Source organism: Mesocricetus auratus, unplaced genomic scaffold, assembly GCF_017639785.1.
Source record: "Mesocricetus auratus isolate SY011 unplaced genomic scaffold, BCM_Maur_2.0 Super-Scaffold_100007, whole genome shotgun sequence".
Taxonomy (NCBI): domain Eukaryota; kingdom Metazoa; phylum Chordata; class Mammalia; order Rodentia; family Cricetidae; genus Mesocricetus; species Mesocricetus auratus.
The window spans coordinates 61640220-61660026 of NW_024429191.1; the positions used below are offsets into that span (position 1 = coordinate 61640220).

General features: G+C 50.9%; 2 protein-coding genes across 8 annotated transcripts in view; one reads left to right on the forward strand and one right to left on the reverse strand.

Annotated features, from left to right (window-relative positions):
* Window positions 1-2632: 2632 nt before the first annotated feature.
* On the forward strand, window positions 2633-6855 carry CUNH17orf50 (chromosome unknown C17orf50 homolog). 2 transcript variants are annotated; one of them, XM_040749342.1, is made up of 3 exons: window positions 2633-2739; window positions 5903-6212; window positions 6292-6855. In XM_040749342.1, the coding sequence occupies exons 1-3, from the start codon at window positions 2727-2729 to the stop codon at window positions 6536-6538; spliced, it is 570 nt and encodes a 189-aa protein (XP_040605276.1). In that variant the 5' UTR covers window positions 2633-2726; the 3' UTR covers window positions 6539-6855. The 2 variants fall into 2 exon arrangements, with proteins under 2 accessions (XP_040605276.1, XP_005088456.1); XM_005088399.4 differs by lacking the exon at window positions 2633-2739 and having other exon boundaries at window positions 5689-6212.
* Mmp28 (matrix metallopeptidase 28) overlaps window positions 5504-19807 on the reverse strand; it is a 34134-nt gene continuing 19830 nt past the window's right edge. For 4 of the 6 annotated variants that reach the window (XM_040749337.1, XM_040749336.1, XM_040749334.1 and 1 more), the window contains exons 2-8: window positions 18110-18189; window positions 17822-18009; window positions 13354-13578; window positions 10415-10663; window positions 9807-9956; window positions 9346-9513; window positions 5504-8534 (exon numbers count right to left, since the gene is read on the reverse strand). In XM_040749337.1, coding sequence (XP_040605271.1) covers window positions 8140-8534; window positions 9346-9513; window positions 9807-9956; window positions 10415-10663; window positions 13354-13578; window positions 17822-17945 — 1311 coding nt within the window. In that variant the 5' untranslated portion in view covers window positions 17946-18009; window positions 18110-18189 and the 3' untranslated portion in view covers window positions 5504-8139. The other 2 variants (XM_040749340.1, XM_040749338.1) reach the window with 2 other exon arrangements.

Consider the following 19807-nt stretch of genomic DNA (forward strand, 5'->3'; position numbering starts at 1 on the left):
GACCCCCATCTGTGACAAAGAAAGGGCACACTCACCCTTTTATCTTAAGTTAATGTAAACTGGTCTGATGTCACTTACAGCCACAACTGTTTTGGAAGCCACAAGTCTACTAGAGGACAAAGTAGCACTCTTCCTGTCTGTGCACAGGCAGCTGGGAAGAACCCTGAATCTCACAGTCTGGGTCAGGATGCTTCTGTGGTGCATCCCCTACCCAGAAGGCACCTGGTCCCATCTTTGGGAGTTCAACGTGCTCTAGTCACTTTTGGTTGGTTCATGAGCATGTGACCTTAGTTGAAACCAATCATACTCATTAATGGGGCCAGTGGTGCCCAGAAGCAGTGAAGAGCTCATTCTTAGGGCAGCTGTGATGGCACACTACATTTGAATCATGGAGCCCTGGGTACAATGCTTCACAATTTTCCTTCTGTGGTAGAAACTTAGCTGTGTTGCCGGGCTCCAAAATTTCCTTCATCCCAACTGGTTGGTAGGTCTATGGACTCTCCCATAACCTCTATTGATTTCCCTATAACCAGAAAAATCCTTTTCCAGCTTGCTTTAGTCAGGCCTGTTTTCTGTTGCTGATGGCTAAAACCCCTATTGACATACTCAGGCATCATTCAATCCCAGAAGACTGGTCTTGTCCTGAATCCCTTTCCTGATCTCCCCCTAGAAGCCACATGTTCCTCTCCCCAGCACTCCAGCTCACCTCAGGGCCAGTTAGCCGGTGATTTTAGTGCAACTCTACCTTAAGAATGGGGACAGCTGACTGTGCTAAAATCACAGGCCGTTTGAGCCATTGATAGGAAGTATGTGCTTGTTTGCTAGTACCACATGTGTCTGGGAGGATGGAGAGATGGTGTCTCAGATCTTGTTCAGTGGATCCTCCTAGAAAGCAAACAGGCTTACCACAGGAACCCTAGGGATCATGGAAGGAACGGGTGATCCCCCAGAATTCATTGTAATTGGATCTAAGGAAGTGCCTGGGTTGGGCCACAGAAGGAGAGGTCAGTGGCTGGCCAGCTGAGGGGGAGAGAAGGCAAGGGAAGAGAGAAAGGGGAGAGAGTCTCCGGCACCCACACCAGCCCATGGCAGAAGAAGGAACTTCAGTGACAGAAGGTTTTCCATTTCCAGAGAGTTCTCAGAACAAGACATAGAGTCTGATGAAGCTTGTGGCCACAGAAGCAGTCCTGCATCCCTGTAACTTTGGCTTATTAAATGAATAAGTGGTATGAAATTACTGGTTAGCCATGCTAATCTTTGACCAGCCAGATACATTTTAGCTGACGTATGTGCAACCTTCCAAAGTCCCACTCCCTTTCTCTACTCAAGTTAGGATGTCCCAGATAGTTCCAACAGAAGCAACTACGACCCTACTGGATAATTTCTAGCTATCTGTATTGCCAAGTAAGATAGATAATGTACGGACTCATCCTCCCACCCCATCCCCTCCACACACACATCAGGGTCTCATATATAGCCCAGGCTGGCCTCAAACTCACACTCACTCTGTATCAGATTCCCGCATGCTGGAATTACAGATGTGCATCTCCTTTTGGTATCCGGCCTCACTTTGCTCTTTGGGCATAAATTTTGAACAGCAGGAAGCGGTGCTTGTGCTTGCTGATAAACGCAGCTCATTCTTTTCCCTGTCTTTGGATGGAGATCAGCCCCTTCCAAGTTTCCAGTCATTCCCAATGGAGGTCTCCCCTCCAGGGGCCTTCTGAGTGTCACTTAGGTGCAGGAGGCATCCAGCCCACATTCTGGTAATATTGCTTGCTCACACACTTTCACTGAAGGCTGTTTTTATTTTGTGACCGTTTTTGTTCTGAGAACAGGTCCTGATATGATTTTATGCTAGCGTTATTTTTATGACACTCTAAAAATTTTTTTAAAGATTTATTTATATCTTAAGAGCATGTGTTTTTCCTGCAATCTGCACACCATGTGCACGCCTGGTGGCCGCAGAGGTCAGAGGGTGGTGCCAGATTCCCTAGAACTGGAGTTGCAGATGGCTGTGAGGCACCACGTGGGTGCTGGGAACCAAACAGGGCCCTCTACAAGAACAACGAGCGCTCTTACTGGCTGAGCCATCTCGTCAGCCCCCTCCCCCCATTAAAAATAAAATTCCAGAAACCCCAGAATTACCCTGAGAAAAGTGAAGGACAAAGGCCTGTTGGGCAGTTGGGCTTGGGGAAGCATGTGAGATGAACAACCAGGCCTTGGGATATTTGTGTCTTAGTAGAATGTTTCCTAAGTCACAGGCTAGGTTTTGTTGGTTCAGGTGTGCCTGCTAAGGGCTACTGGGCCTTAGGGAATGACTCAAGAAGATGATTCCTGGGGCTCATATCTAGGTGTCCTGCCCCCCCCAAGCAATGGCCTAACTGAGCTGTTCCTGTAAAAATGGTTTTTACTGAAGGCCTGACAGGTTTTATATTTATGCAGTAGAGCTGAGATTTGAACCTAGTTGATGTGGGGACAAAGCTATCTTCTATTCTCCATTGAAATCCTCCTTGCAGCAAGGTAGGGGAGAGCTTTGAGTCTGGAAATTCTGGAAAAGGCATCAGTCTCTAAGCAGAGCCCTATGTGCAGTTGAGATTCTAGCCCCATCCCCCACCCCCTGTGATCCAACAGAGGTCCTGGAAACCATATGGAGTTCTATACACACAGGGCATCCCTTACATCCCAGTCCCTGACCAGAGGGAACAGACAGTACAACGTTAGGAAGGATGGATAAGCATGGTGAGTCGCCTTGAAAAGGTGTGAACCAAGATAGGACCACTTGACCCATCTTGGACCAACTCTCCCATCACCATGGTGATAGTAGAAAACTGAACCTTTTCTCGATTACTCATTCAAATTGTTACAAGCACTCTACTTTCTCCTTCCTAAATATTCTTGCCATCTACCATTAATTCTTTTATCTTCACTGGTTTCTGTTCAGACCTCGCTTTGTCTTCTCTGGCCTGGGAGTAAGTGTAAGCATTGTAGCTCAGACAGAAAAGTATCCTGGTAGTCAGGAGCCAAGGAATACCATGAAACCACTATAAGCATAGCAGCTTACAGTTCTGCTCCAGGGAAAAATTTTCCAATGAGAGTATAACAACTCTAGCAGGAGAGGGTTTCCAGGTCGAAGTTGTTACAGCTCTGGTGAAGTGTTTCAGCTCTGCTCCACTAGGAGAAACTTTTGCAGCTCTGTTCAGCTCCACTCTGCTCCAGCTCCAGAGAAAGTTGTTACATCTGGGCCCACTCCCTGGAAAATAGCACATCGTGCAACAAACCTCACTCAATAGATTTATTTGGAAGGAAGAATCCAGGAGGGTGGCTGCCTCTAGGGTGAGAAGCAGCAGCAAATGGACCTGGGTACAGAGATTATATAGGGTTTCTTAGGGGGCTGAGGGTGGAGCTTTCCAGGGTGGCTTTAGATTGGTGGGATTTTGTGGTCTGATTCTTGGGCAAGCTCAAGGATTGGTGGAAATCTATGCTCAGGCCTGGGTGGGATTCTGCAGCCTGATTGGTTCTGGGGTCAAGTCAAGGTCAGTGAGTTTTTCCTTGGCCCAGGTCTCGGTTCTAGTCAGGGGCCGGGTGTTTTTTCCTTGGCCCTCTTCACCCTACAGTAAGGGCCTGTTTCAGAGTAGAAGAAGGCCAGGTGGCACATGCTTTTGATCCCAGCACTCAGGAGGTAGAGGCAGGTAGATCTCTATGAGTTGGAAGTCAGTCTTGTCTACATAATGAGTCTGGTCTACATAATAAGTTTCAGAGCTGCACAGTGAGACTGTCTCAAAAATAAATAAAAATATTTTAAAAATTAAAAAAACCAAACAAACAAAAAAAAAGAGTGCAGGGGGTGGAGACAGGGACTCAGATTGTAGCCCAGGCTGTCCGGGGACCCACTAGATAGCACAGGCTGCTGGTCTGAATTCTCAGTAATCCCCTCGCTGCAGCCTCTCTAACGATGACATTATCAGTATGAGCCACCACCTTGATTGTAATGATCCTTAAAGTCCGCTATCCTGTTGGAGGGAACATTGTACAGTACAGCTCTGAGCATGACTCTGTCAGAACACTCATAGTGACAAACAGCTCCAAGTCCTAACCTCCCTTTCCAACCCCATTCCCTAGCCCCGCTACCGACCCTTCCCAGCATCTCCTTCTGCCTGGCCTTTCAAAACAGAGTCTCCATCTGTTTCCCTGGGTCGTCACCTGTGGCAAGCCCAAGAATGGGCACTTTCTGATACTCTCAGTCACATTTACAGAACCCCACCACGGTCCACCACACTGCCCACATTACAGGTGCCGGGATGACGCAGCCCTGTGAAGAGCTGAACATGTGGGCTGCATGTACTTGGTGCCTAGTAATCTTTTGCTTTTCTCCTTGACAGCATACCCAACACAAGCAAGCAGCTTAAGGAGGGAAAGGTTTGTTCTGACTCCCAGTTTGAGGTGCAGTCTCTTGTGGTGGGGAAATCGCGGAGGCGGGAGCAAGAGCTCACACTGCATTTGCACCCAGGAAACAGTTTACCTTGCTTTCTCCTCTGTGTTTAGTCCCCGACTAGCCCATGGGATGGCTTCACTCATACTCAGGGTGGGTCTTCACATATCAATTAAACCAACCTAGAAACCCCTCACACAAACTCTGTGTTTGATCCTGTCAATTTAACAGTTAAGATCAACCAGCACAACAGTACCCAACACACACACACACACACACACACACACACACACACACACACACACACCTTCTTGCCTGTTACTATCAGTCTATTCAATTCATAACTTGAGAAACAAATGGCCAGTGATCTATAGAAATGGTTCTTGATCTTTCCAGGGCAAACCCCAACGCCCCCCCCTTCTTTGCATTTTAAATCTAGCTGTCTCGGGGTTGCCTATGTGCTAGGTGAATGTCTACTAATGGAATGGATACCTCCCAGGGAAGACCTGCTTAGTTTCAGCCGAGGAACCTGCTTGAGGCCCTGATGTACTACTTGCAGTTATGATGTCTGGGAGCTGAACAAAGTGTCAGTCAGCTAGAGAGGGGGCCATGTGGCTAAAATCCACTTGCAATTGGTCAAGCCCGGGACCAGTTTCTGGTTTGGTCAGCTACATCTGTCCATCCCGCCTCCAGTGACACTGGGTTTCCTACCACCAGGGAAAGACAAAATTAAAAAATATTCAGAAGGCAGAGGCAGGCAGGTATCTGAGAGTTTCAGGCTGGCCTGGTTTATATAGTGAGTTTCCTAGTCAGAGCTGTATAGTGAGACCGTGTCTCAATAATAATAAATATATATATAGGGGTTTTTTTTGTTTTTGTTTTTGGTTTTTCGAGACAGGGTTTCCCTGTATTGTTTTGGAGATTGTCCTGGAACTCGCTCTGTAGACTGGGCTGGCCTGGAAACTCACAGAGATCCACCTGCCTCTGCCTCCCGAGTGCTGGGATTAAAGGTGTGCACCACCAACACCCGGCAATAATGATAATTTTTAAAAACAATCCATAAGCGACCACCTATTGAAATGACAATTGATGTTTATTAACATTGGGCAACCCTCCTTCTTCCGTGTTGGCAATATATGTTCGTTGATTGCTTGCACAACGGCAAGCAGGAAACTGTGTTTCACTCAGACACTATCTAGAGTCAGCCTCACAACCACTCTTGAGGTAGGTGCCACTTTTCCCGCTTCAGAGACGGAAAAATGGAGCTTGGTGGAAGCGAGGTGACTTGCTTAGAATCCTTAGCAAGGAAGCTCAGGAGGGCGGGAACTCCACAGCCCTCCGGGAATCTAGGACTCCGAAGCCCTTTGGCAGGCAACAACTGGCCGGCGGCATCTCCCCCACGCATGCTGGATTCAGGCTCCAGCAGCAAGCTGCCAGGGCAGCGGGCTGCGCTAACCCCCTCCCCGCCTGTAGGCGTGAAGGCCCCTCTGTGGAGGAAGGAGGTGGAGGAGCCTGAGGCCAGGGAGGAGGAGCTGGAGGATGAGTCGTCCTCGTCTTCATCGTCGGAGGTGGAGAGGCCGGACCCGGAGAGCGCTGCAGCAGCGGAGGTCGAGGAGGACGCCTGTGATGCGGAGGAGCGCGAGGCTCGCTCTGTGTCCTACTGCCCTCTGCGCCAGGAGTCCAGTAGCCAGCAGGTGGCGCTGCTGCGACGCTCGGACAGCAGTTTCTGGGGCTGGCTAAGCCCGTTCGCGCTGCTGGGTGGCCTAGCGGGCCCCGCGGACAGGTGAGACGCAAGCACCCTGGGCCGACCTTTAGGGAGGAGAGCCGCAGGGCCACTGAGCACTGACGTCCCCGGTCCGTAGGAAGCGTGGTGCCCCGGAAGAACGGTGTGTGTTGGAGACGCGGCGGCGACCACCGCGCCGAGGGGGCTGTGCGCGCTGCGAGATCCTGTTCTGTAAGAAATGCAAGAGCTTGCATAGCCACCCGACCTACATAGAGCACTGTATTCTGGAGCACCCTGACCCGGGTAATGCGGAGGCCGCTGGGAGTTCTGAGCTCATCTTCTCCCAACCTCTGGGCCCGCAATGCTCCAAACTCTTCTATCTCTAGTGCGGCCCGCAGAGCTGTCCTTTCAAGCCGACGGCCCTAGCGCCTCCTTCCGTTAAGAAGGCCCACTGTCGGTTCACGGTTCCACCTGTTGTCTCTCCGAACTACAACAGAACCTGGCCACTACTCCCCCAGACAATACCCATCACCTACAGCCCTCCTGACCCACGCCTCCAACACAGCCTCACGTGCATTTTTTTCAGGTCCGTCGGAACAGGCGAATAGAGGCATCGCCTGGAGAAAAATAGCCTCGGAATTCCCTCAGCCCTCTAAGAAATTGTTTCTTTCCCTCAAACCCCTCAATAAAGTCTTGAATCAGAGTCGCCTGAGGTGGAGTGGAGTGATAAAGACGGGACTTCTCTCTCTTGAGTACAACCCAGAAAGCAGCGGGCTAGCAGGGAGGTTCCTTCATGGTCTCCTCGGGACAGGGCAAAGCAACTGGTAGTCAAAGGCCATTCTGTCCACCGCACAGAGAAGAAAGGAGGGCACAGGGCCAGCAATGCCTCTGGGAAACTGCAGGCTACTCCCATGCCAAATCATTCTCCCCTCCCTGAGAGCTGGCTCGCGGTGGTCACTGTGTGTATACAGAGGCACTGGGAGGTGGAGGAGGAGGAGGCAGGGCGGGATGCAGACCCAGATGCTAAAATTAATACAGAGACTGGCTCAGACAAAAGGGGGAAAGCTGGGGAGCTGGTTCCTTCTCCAGGAATCCCAGCTATTCTTGGCCAGACAGTGTGCGCTTCGGAATGCTGCTGCGTGTGTGGCCTGGAGAATGGGGCCATTGAGAGCAAACAGGCCTCACCCAACCTGCAGAACACTACGGAGGGTTGCATTCCTAGTGCCTGCGATGGGCAGACCCCCGAAGGGCCCTCTGCCATCTTCCTGCTGCACGAGTCGTCCATCTGGAAGGCAAACTGGGTGAAGACGGTCTGCTTTTGGAAGAGAGATGCACCCCCCCCATGACAACCATACACAGCCGCTGTCCCTTAGTTGAATGTAAGAGCATGGCCCTTGTGTCTCAAGCACTCTGAACCTATCTGAGAGGGAGGAAGAGTCTGCCCAGAGAAGACTGCTACACCTCTAGGCTGGCCAGCTGAGGGGTGATTCTTCATCACCCCAGACAAAATGTCAGGCCCAGTAGGACCACATTCCGCTCTGCTCAGCTCCTTAATTCAACAAAGAGCCTCAGAGTGGAGAGGAGCCTTCACCACACCCAACTTGCCGAGGGTGGGAGGTAGGGTGGAGTCTCGTGGTATAATTCGTGATTTCCCAAGAGCTGGGCCTGAAAGGCATAGAACGGGGAGGGTCCTGCGGAGTAGTCCTCACCCCAGTTGAGATTTGCATCTTCTCTGGGACTCGGCACTGTGGGCGTGGGACTGCACCTTCATCAGAACAGAATGCCCTCGGGAGTGGAAAGGAAAGAGGTCCTTGAGGGGAGAGGCTATGGCAGCCCTATTTTTGTTTCTCCTTCGACCACGGAAATAAATGCAGGCTTCCTGCTGGAGCCGGTGCTATAGGGAAGTTCCTGCGAGGTTCAAGGACTTCCTAGACAGACCCCGCCCCTCAGGCGGGGGCAACCACTGTTCATTCAGTATGGGGAGCCTTCAGAACAGGGCACCTCCCGAGTTGGCATTCCAACAGCCCATCCAGGACAGCTCTGTAGCCCAGCGGCCAGATCTGGTCACCCGCAGTTTGGCTTGATCCAGGTGCCAGTAGTGGTCATCTCTGAAGAAGACGACGGAGCCATCCGGCCTTGGCAGGGCACCGCTGACCTCCTCAGGGACCCCGGCCCAGTCCCTCAGGCTGCGGGGATAGTAGGGCTCCACTTGCTTCCCCCCTCGAGCCAGCACGTAGTAGCGGGCGCCCTTGAAGAGGATAAGGCGGCGCAGAGGCGGGAAGAAGAGAGCAGCGTCCGGGTGTCTGGGCAGACCTCCACTCCGGCACAGCTGTGAGTGCCCCCCCACAGACTTCGCGCCCTGGAACCTCCAACATCGACTCCCTGTGGGGCATTGAGAGAGCCAGGGTGAGCTGGAGGCGCTCACTCATCGGCCTTCCACTCAATCTCTGTCCACTTGGTCCCTACCCTTTCTCAGAGCCAGTCAAAGTGTGGCTAAGAACTAGAAGTACACCGTTGAGGGGAACCGGCTATGGCCTAGACTCCCAGCAGGTGCCAGCATAGAGCAGACTGAACGAACCCATCTATCCCAGGCTGGGGAGGGTAGGAGGGTGTTGGGGAAGAGGGTGTGTGTGTGGGGGGGGGTGGAGGCAGGACAGGAATGGAAGATTGAGAAGGCTTGAATTTTTCATCACTCCCGACTACTAATAGTTCCCCGAGGGAAAAGGTGTCTGTTTTGCTGACCACTGTGTCTCCAGTCCATCGCTCTCCCTGTGCCTAGGACACGAGGTTCTCAGCACTGGTTGAGGGAGCGCTGCTCAACACAGTATACCAGGCGTCCAGTTTTGTGCTCTCCACCCTTGAGTCATTGACTTTTATCTAGCCTCCCCATCACGCCTGCGCATTGCCCCTCTCCCTAGGCAGGGAATGCAAGTTCCAGAAGCTACGTGGCACGCCATCCTCACACTGCCAGCATGCCAGGGCAGACACCTCCGGATTTTCTGCAGACCTGCAGACCGGAGAGCTTTCCTCCCGCTACACGTGTCTACATGGGACAACTTGGACACCTGCTACTTCTAACTCCATCCCCGAAAGGAGTCCTTCCTGGGCCACAGGCTCAACAGCGAGTTCCACTAAGGACTCATTGTTGGGGACACCCTCCCCCATCTCAGTCTTAGCTGACTCAGGCTGATACCTTTGAAGAAGTAGAAGTCTCCATCTTCCAGTGACACTGCAGCAGCCTCAATATTGGGGGGCAGCCCAGGCCACCTTTTCTGGAGTGGACGGGGCTCTGAAACATTGCCATCAGCTGTGACTTCCCAGAAGTGGCTCCCTTTGAAGACGTACAGTCGCCATTGCCCATCTGTCCCGAGACAAGAGATGTGAAGAAAGGCCTTTGGCCTCCCTGCCGACTTTGAGGAGGGGGTGCTGCTCTGGATCCGATTTTCTAGACAAGCTGAAGGAGGAGGGCTGAGGAAAGCATGAGTTCTGTGCTGGGCCTGAGCTTGACCCCGCCCGCCACTCCAGAAAAGCACGTAATTCCCGATATCTATATTCAAGATACCTCCATTCTCCACACCTTGTACTTCAGTTCTGGGAGCCCTAGAGATGTGGAGGAGGAAAAAAAGACACCAGGCATGGCTGGGACCATCTTACCTGCTGTGATGGCATCGAAGGAAGAGTGACAGTATTTAGGACTTCTGGTTTCCGGGCGTATCCTCCGGGAGTTGTGAGGGTCCCAGGCCTCAAAGTCAGTGTATAGCTTTCCGGGGAGTTGGGTGGCCACTGAGCGTCCTATAGGCTTCCCTTAGGAATAAAGAAGAGAGATGGCTGACATGGGTGGGGTACATGGAGGGCTCAAAACCCTTCCCTCTGCTCTGCCCATGATCTGAGACCCAAGGAAGGAGAGAGAAGGGGCAAGTGCAGCCCTGACTGTTGGGTTTCAGCAAGAGCGCACTAACCCAGCAATCTCCTCTCCCACCCAACAGCCCAGGAAAGAGATAACGTGAGATTGGGAGACCAAACAAGCATTCTGAGCTAAAGACAGAGTTTTGCACTCATGAGTTGCTTGGAACTGATGGAGAAAATGGGGGAAAAGCAGAGCCTGCGTATATTCCGATTTCAAGGACGTCTGGGGCTTTAGGACAGAGAAGGACTGATAGGAACAAGGAAGTGACGGGGGAATCCTATTTGAGGAGCCAGAGTCCGAGAACTGAAGACCCTATGGGGAAAGGGTAGAGCCAGTAGCGGGCTGGGGTGCTCACCATACAGGCTCTGTACCGCCAGCACGTCGTCCCAGCTGAGCAGGGCGTCGCGGCCCAACTTCTTATAGTAGGGCGCCATGAGCGCGCGCGGTGCTGGCGAGTGCGCGAGGCCGAGCGTGTGGCCGATCTCGTGCGCCAGCACCACGAACAGGTTGCGCCCAAGGCGACGACGACTCAGGGACCAACGCTCATCTAGGTCGAAATGCGCTTCGCCCCTGCGGGGCAGGAAGGCGTGCGCCAGAGCGCCCCCTGCGAGCGTGACACGAAGGGTTGGGGCGAGCAGGGACCAGGGGCTCCCTCCCGCAGGCACCCTGCCCCCACGTGGGGGGTGTGGCTGCCATCTACTATCCTCCCTAGTATGATAGGTGCAGGAGTGCCGGCAGGTGAGCAGATGACTAAGCAGTGGACTTGTACCAGAAGTGCACTGTAGACTCGCCTAGGGGCCAAACTGCCTGGTTTCCAATACTAAAATTACCATTTACTAGCCGTGTGGTCTTGGGCAGACAGCTTAATCTCCCTGTGTTAAACTTCCTGATCGAAAAATGGGCATGGCGATGAAGAGCTTCTTCCTCATAGGAACAAGCGTGTGTCACACTTGATTCTTAAAACAGTGCCTCGTCTAGGCGCTATTAATATAGGTCACCTCTGGAAGAGGGATGGTAAGGCTTTGTGCTGTTTCCTGACCTGCGCTTGCTGTGTTATGTTCAGGAGTCGGGAAACTGAACACTATGTACTTCTATGTGTATGCACATTTTCTTTTTTTTTTTTAAAGTGGTTTATTTTTTTTAAAAAAAGGTGGTTTATGAGCTGGGCAATGGCGGCCCAAGCCTTTAATCCCAGCACTTGGGAGGCAGAGACAGGTGGATCTTTGTGAGTTCGAGGCCAGCCTGGTCTATGAGACCAACCTGGTCTACAGAGTGAACTTCAAGGCAACCAGGGCTACACAGAGAAACCCTATCTCAAAACAAAAACAAAAATGAAAGCAAAAACAAAGGGGCTTTTATGGCTGGGCATGGCGATGCATGCCTCTAATCTCTGGCTCTCAGGTGGCAAAGGCAGATGATCTCTTCAAGTTCCAGGCCAGTCTGGTCTACAAAGGGAATTCAAGGCCAGCCCGGATTATGTAGTGAGACCCTGTTTTTTGTTTTTGTTTTTTAAAGTATGTGTGTCAAGTGTATCATATGGAAGACAACTTGAGGGACTCAGGTCTTACATTCTGCCACTTGGGTCCCAGGGATCAAACAGTCTGCATGCAGGCTGGAGAGTGAGGGCAAGCATCTTTACCCACTGAGCCATCTCACCCCCCCCACTTCTTTTGGACAGGGTCTTATGCTGACCTGGTGTGTGTGTGTGTGTGTGTGTGTGTGTGTGTGTGTGTGTGTGTGCGTGTGCGCGCGCTCGCGTGTGTCCATTTGTGCAGGCCAGAGGTTGATGGTTGATGTTGGGATGTCTTTCCTCAGTCACTTTTCTACCTTTAAAACTTTTGCCAGTGTCTCTATGTAGCCCCGCCTGTCCTGGAACTCATGTAGACCAGGCTGGGCTCTGCCTGCCTCAGCCTCCCAAGTGCTGGAATTAAAGGTGTGCATCACCACACTCAGCTAAATTATCTTATTATGTGTATGAGTATTTTACCTGCATGTATGTCTGTGGAACACATATGTGCCTGGTACCCTCAGATGCCAGAAGAGGGCATCAGATACCCTAGAACTAGAGTTACAAAATGAGCCATCATGAGATGATAAGAACCAAACTCAGGTTGTTTGGAAGAGCAGCCATACCATTGAGCACTTAAGAGTGTTCTTAACCATTGAAACACCTCCTCTTTTTTTCTTTTTCTTTCTTTCTTTTTCATTTTTTTTGAGACAGGGCCTCTCATTGAACCCAAAGCTTGCTTTCCTGGCTAGATTGGCTGGCCAATGAGCCCCCAAGATTTTCCTGCCTCCACACCCCAGCGCTGAGAATCTGAACTCGGCCCTCACACTGGCACAGCACTGAGCCATCCCTCCAGTTTCACCAGACTGCTGGGGTTACAGGAGTGTGTCACCACACCTGGCTGATATATATGGCTTTATATAAACATATATATCCCTGTGCTCCTGTCTTCTGTCAGGGCTGGTCCGTGGTCCTCTCGCCTGGCTATAATAGGAGCCAGCAGAACTTAAGCACCTCAGTGATTCTCACAGGTGTATATCTGTCCCCACAAAAATGATTAGATATGTAGCTCCCAGGGCCTTCCCCTCATATACACCCACACTAAGGCAGGAGACCCCGACGGAAGCTAGCAAACAACTCTGTGATAATGTTAGCCTAGAAGGCTCATCATGACTCCTTCAGCATTGCCTTCCAGGAGCCCAGGTCGGCAGGGGCTGACAAGGGTGGAGGCAGAGTCCGTTAAATGCAGGAGTTAATTGGTGTTTCCTGAATGTGCTCCAGTACTATCCACTCTGCCCATGTTCAGATTCTGAAGGTCAGCGTTGAGCACAATGGAAGAATGACTTACACTGCAGGAAGCCTGCAGGCTGGGGACAAATGGAAGCCCTGGGAATGCCAGAGTAAAGGCCTCTTGCACTGGCTGTCTGGGGCAGGGGAGGGAAGGGCTGATGGTGGCCTCTGGATATCTTAGGGTCTACTCTGGAGAACAACAGAAGCACAGGCCTGTCTAGAAGCAGGGGTAGACAATCTCAGAATGTTCTCCAAGGATCCAGCCCACTCTAGCGTTACCAAGGTGCTTGCCACACCAAACCTCTGGCTGTCCTTTCAGCCATGTGGTGCATTTTGGACAGAGCTTTTTGTCCCCATTTTACAGATGAGGAGATGGGGGGGGTCCTTTGGAGGAGAAACCTGGCTTGGCCATGGTTTCAAGGAGAATAGAAACTCCACTGCCACCCCTAGGCTGCCTCTCCTAGTCAAATGTGTGGAAAGAGGCTTTGGGGCAGCACCTGGGCCATCGAAGGCGTTGGCCAGCCCATCATTGTGGTCCCCTTGGAAGAAGGTGAGGCGGATATCAGCAGGGCCTGTGGCTGGGGCCTCCCAGAACTCCAACGCTGACACGTTGCTCCACAACTCAAAGGCGGCTCGCACGGCCCCTCGCACAGCTGGCTCAGGCAGGCGCTCAGGCCAGTTCACCAGGCGGTAGGAAAGATGCTGCTTGTACCATTTGTTACCTGTTACCCAGAAAGGCAGTGTGAGTCACACCGGCTGTTGAAGCTAGTCCCCACAGGCTCAGTAGGATGGGTGGGCCCAGCCCCAAGGAGCCCCTGATCTGACGGGGAACAGCAGACTACCCTTCTCCTGGAGAGTCTCCAATCTAGTTGCCTGAGAGCCACCATTTGACGACAGAGACATAGCTTCTGCCAGGAAAAGACCCCCTTCGAGGATCAGTCTGGACCCCTGGTCTTGGGTCTTATTCTTTCCCACAGCCTAGACTGAGCCTGAGAAAACTTCATGCCACTTGCTGACACTCTGAGGCCCATCCTCAATGTGTCCAGATGGAGAGTCAGTGGGGCCACTAAGGTCACAGCTGTACCTGCCCCAGGCGCTCCCTCCACCCTGATGGTCTCCTGTTACCTCCCAGAGACTGAACTCTGCATTTACCAGAACCTAGAGCCTGTGGATGGTCAACAACCACAGAAACCATACATGTGAGGTCTTTCCCTGCCCCCCACCTCATCCCCACCTCCTTAGGAACTCTGGAGACCTCTGAGTTGAAGACAAGAACAAAGGGTGTGTTTTGTCACAGGCCCAGGAAAAGTTTTCCATTTCTTCTTACTTAAGCTTCTTTCCCTTTGCCCCAACCGCCGTTCCTCCCCGAGGACCGGGACTCTGGCCTCTGCCATAGCCCCGGGTCACTCATTACATTGGACCCATCTGCAGTTTGCTGTGCAGCCAGGGACAGAGCTGCCAGAAAGTCTGGCTTTGAGTTTGTCAGGGACGGCCTCTGAGCCCTGTTACTCAGAGACTAAAACCCCAAGTGGAAGCTTCATAGCTTGCAGGCAAGATTCCCCAGGCCCAGATGACTGTGACCCAGGGGAAGGACCCTGCACACAGCTTCGGAGTGTGAGAGGGGCTGAGCTGGGGTCCGACCCCTGGCCCAGTGCTCCTTCTACAGTCCATACAGAGAAGTAGTCCTCCCTGCAGGGACGCCAGGCCTATAAATCTGCCTAAACATTAGGGTCAGCGAGTGAGCGCTGAGATTTCCCCAGATGGGAGGGAGGTTCATCCTGGCCCTCTCCACCCATGGAAGTGGGGGTGGGGTGTGCCCCACTCCATTCAAGGCAATGTATCTCCTTGGGCTTGTTTGGCCGGGCAACAACCCAACCACTGCTTCTCAGCCAGTGACCAGTCAGTGAAGAGGGAGTTATTTTGAGGAAGGGAGGGAGACAGGGAAGGTGGAGGCAAGGGCCAGTGGCCAGTCCTTAGGGAGCTGAAGAGGGGACTATTTTAGGGAGGGGAGGGAGACAAAGGGGCTAAGGCTGGAGTGCAGAGGTGTCCACCCAGGTCGGTTGACTCCTTACCAAGAACACTCTGCTGCTTGCTCTTCCCAGGGCACAGAGCAGCATGCATTGGGTTCTCCTATATCCTGATGTGAGTGACCGAACCTCAGACTCTGCCTGACCACCATCACTATCAAGTGGTATAGGGTGGCTCCTTCTGCAGTCATGGACTGTCACCCCCCCACACCCTCCACCAGGAAAGAAGGAGGTGGTAGCCATTTTAGTAGCCAGCGAAGGTGATAGGTCTCAAGACAAAATCCTCTGTGGTGTGGGGTGAGGTGGGATGGGGGAAGGGTAGGATGAATAGGAACAGGAATTGAGAAGAAACTAGCCCTCTCCGCTGTCCTCTTTACCTTGGCCCCCAGGAGAGGGTGACTGTTTCAGGCCCTAATCTCAAGTCCAGCCTGGGCAGGGCTGCTTTTCATAGTAACTGCAAGCCCCCAGCATGTGGTATTGCCCTCTCTCCAGGATCCCAAAGGGAAGAGGGAAGAGAAGGAGCTAAGGAGGGCAGGGACAGGAAAGCTATAAGTATGGGCTAGAAGGACTATGGAGTCCTGACTCCCAGCAGGAAACTGATGACAGGAATAGGGTATAGGCTGAAATTATAGTCCTGGGCATGCAAGCTCTCAGGAATTGTGGAATGTCTCCAAGCCTCGGTTTCCCCCTCTGTATAGTGGGGTTGGTAATGCTTACCTTTTGGAATAGCATTGTGAAACTGCCTGAAATGTGGTGGAGGCTTAGAAATGCACATTTGCTTTGATTTCCTTTTTCAGCTCAGATGCATACCCTGCTCCCCCCAACCCACCAGCTCTGTGAAGAGACAGGGGAATCATAAATCAGCCCCGTAGGCACAGAGGGGAGCAGGTACTTGGCCTGAGGTTGGCAGATGTAGCACATGTGAGTCCAGGATGCCCAGTCAAATTTGAATAAGAAAACACAAATGCAATTACTTATTGTTTATCTGAAGTTTAACTAGGCATTCTGGCAATCAAGTACTCAAATGGCTAGCTACGAACGCACTCGGTTAGATTCCACCTTGGGGCTGGAGAAGATGGGCTGCAGTCAGAAGGAAGCCTCCCAGAGCTCAGGCTCAAGTGTTGCTGGGCCTGCTCGTTTCCCACTGTGTTCTCATGGGCCCCTTGTGCTCAGTAGCCCTGGATGGTGCTCCTTCACAACCTAAGAAGGTCTGACTCCTACATGAGGGAGGATGAGGGATCAGAACCAAGTGGCATGACTTGGTCACAACAGCTGATATTTGAACCCAGTGCCTCGAGCTCCAAGGTAGGGTTCTCTCTGTTCTGGCCTGTCCTGTGTACCTCTCCTTTCCTGCTCACTCTTCATCTATGCTGCCCAGAAACACAATGGGATATACAGTCTGCTGACACCAGGGACATCTTGACCCCAGTGCTAGGACCCCAGAGCTGACTGTGGATGAATACGGTCTTTCAGAACAGGGCGGCCAGGGTGGATGGACATGTAAATGCAGCAGAAATGGACTAGTGTGTGCTTGGGAACAGATGCAGCTGCCCACAACCTCCTTGCCCATTAACTAAAAAATGAAAACAAATTCTGTGCATTCAATCCCGTGTACAGTGGGTGAGGTCGGTAAAAGCAGCCCAATTAAAAGTGGCCACAATCCAATGTGTACACAGTAAAATTAATTATACTTGAGAATCAGACAGAAAAACATCATCTTGTGAGCAACCTCGAAGGCTGTAAAAATTTATCAAAGAAAAGCTAACTTAGTCAAAACAATCATGATACCATAAATTCTACACAGCAAAACTTATTATTTGTGGAAAATTAACAAAAGAAATTTAATCTTACAAACTGTAGAAGAGTAGCAATGACCCTGGAATTTTGGGGGAAGGGGAGGAGCAGGAGAAAGAAGAGGAAGAGAGAGAAGGAAGAGGAGATGAGGAGGAGGGAGAGGAGAAAATTTTCAATGTAGGTCAGTGGCATCACTCATGGCCCTGGGTTCCAATCCCAGCACTGGAAAGAAAGAAGCAGGAAGGGAGGAGAGGGGAGGGAAAGAGAAGAGAAGGAAACATCCCAACAGGAGAAACCGTACAGCATATACAATGGGCTGTGATGAAATGTTCAACACGGGCGGATCCCTTGAGACACGAAGCAAATTAGTGGTTGCCAGGGCTGGCAGCAGGGCACAATGGGGAGATAAGTGATAATAGGCATGGGGTTTCTTCAGAGGATAATGAAAACGTTCTGGAAGGAAGAATTAGCTTGTGGCAATGGTTGCACAATTCAAATATATACTAAACCCCTCTAATTGGATATTTCCGATGGTAAATTGCATAGCATGTGAATTCCATCTAAATAAAACCTTTTTTTAAAAATAAAAAGGTGCTATAAAAAATAAAACTCATCAACGGATCACATCTTGGTTGAATAAGAGTTATGAAAAGAATCAATTCTTACAGAAATAACTTCAATAGAATATAAACAAAAACTATTGACAACTGTCCTGCATTGAAAACTGATCAGAGAATTAAGTGGACTTGATGGGGCTTAATCTCGAGAATACATGTACAATAAAAATTCATCGGCCGGGCATTGGTGGCGCACACCTTTAATCCCAGCACTCGGGAGGCAGAGGCAGGCGGATCTCTGTGAGTTCGAGGCCAGCCTGGTCTACAGAGCAAGTTCCAGGACAGCCTCCAAAGCCACAGAGAAACCCTGTCTCGAAAAAAAAAATTCATCAATGCAGATAGAATTTAGAGTTAAATATCTGCATTCATGACTATGGTTCTTGAGTCAAAAGATCTGGCCCTTCTCTGCCCGAGGCAAGAGAGGCTTCTCCTGGAGTCCCTGCTCAGCTCAGCCTCTTTTTGTGGTCATGGGCTCTTCTGGGCCCTGCCCTGGGGAATCCCAGACTAATTGGATTCAATGCACTTACCTGGCTTTGCAAAGCGTTTCTTACGTCTCCTTTTGGCCCGGTGTCCAGCAAACAGGGCACTGATCCTCTCTGCCCAAGCTGCATGACTGTCAGTATCTGCAACCCCGCATCGTGGAAGTGTCATCTGGCGCAGTGTGGCCTGGTCCAGCACACCACTGATGGGCAGCTGGGACACCCACTGGAACTCTCTGCCGGGAGGAATTGAGAGAAAGGAATACAGAGGGATGGGAGAGGGCGGACACAGTTGGAGTTATATATCTTGTACCCCTTCACATCCCTCCATCGTACCTGATGGCATTGCTCAACTGAGTGGAGGCTGGAGCTTTGGAGCCCTGCTCACTGAAGTACCCATACTTCTCCAGGAATGCCTGGGGGAGAGAGGACCATGCAGCATCTTAAGAATGTTTGTAAACTACAGCAGGAAAAGTTCTGGGATTAAAGTCAAAAGGCCACCATGACTAGCTGGAGGGTTGCGGGCAAGCTCTTCAATATATCTGAACATCGAGCTTTCTTTAGTATTTCCAACAGGGTGTGCTGGACAGTGACGGGCTCTGGAGGCAGGCTCTAGATTTGAATCCCAGCTCTCAAGTTACTTCTTGCCTATACAGGGAGTTCAAGGCCAGCCTGGAATGAGTGAGACCCAAGAAGAAAGAAAAGGAGAGTGTGAGGCGGGAAGGAGGGATTTGTTTTTCATATCCAAGGTGCTGTTGTGGGGCTTTGTCACCTACCAACTGAGCTTCCTCCCTGCCCTCAGCTGCTTGACTTAAGCTACGTATTTCTCAGCTACAGAGTAGTTATTATTAAGAACTTACTCTCTTATGAGGGCTAGCCACAAAAGCACTCAAAAGGTGCCTGACACACAGGAGGGACCCCACACGAGCAACTAGGATATGTCCTATGCAGCACACACCATTTGCACGCATTACATTTGCTTGGAAACATCTAATGCTCTAGGAGCTGATAAACTAACTGCTGGCTCTGCCCTGCTTGGTCTTGCATAACATTATTCCTCTGATTTTTAGCTTCTTTTTAATTATCCTCTCCCAAAGGCAGAGTCCATTTGATACCAAATGTACTTACCACCAACTTTTTAGCTGGTATAAAAATATGACTTTCTAGAAATGTGTATTTTGAATTAGAAATCTGCTCTTGCCTCTGGGGAAATGAACACAATTGGAAAATGTCCCGTGGTCCCCCAGCCTTTTATTGCCTGCATGCCCTTACATATACAAAAGACAGATTCCCAGTGACCAAATTCTTGGTGCCAGTTGAGAGAAGAGGGTGACTCATTATCCTTATCCATCACTAGTTCAAACCTTTGGGGAGTTGGTACACTTGGTTTCCTGCTTGCCCAGAGCATTGATTAAAGCCCAATAAAACATACCTTGAATATGAAAACAAAAAAAGTCCCTCCTTCTCTCTCCTTTTCTTCCTTCTCAGGTCTCATTTATCCCAGGCTGGCCCTGAACTTCCCATGTCGGCAAGAATGAGCTCGAATGAAGATAAATGACCTCATCTTCTGGCTTTGCCTCCTGGGTGCAGGGATTACGGACACACACCACCATGGCTGGTCTGTGTGGTGCTGACACTTGAATACAGGTCATTGTTCATACTAGGCAAGCATCCTACCAACTGAGCCTCATCCCCCGCCCTTCAACAGCTTGACTCCAACACACAGTGTTTTAAACTTTTGTTTGTTTTGAGACAGGGTCTCACTATGCAGCTCTGGCTCACTCAGAACTTACTATGTAGACCAGGATGGCCTTGAATTTACACAGATCTGGCTGTCCCTGCCTCTTGGGTGCTAGGATTAAAGGGGTGTGCCACCACAACCAGCCCCAATGTCTTCTTTGTTGACTTATCTATACAGAAATAATTTTCTGATTTCCTTGTTCTCTTGTCCCCACCTTTCTTTGCTGTATTTACTAACTCAAAGTAATTCCAGTCATAGCTGCTGCCTCAAGTTAAACACACAGGTGGAAGAGA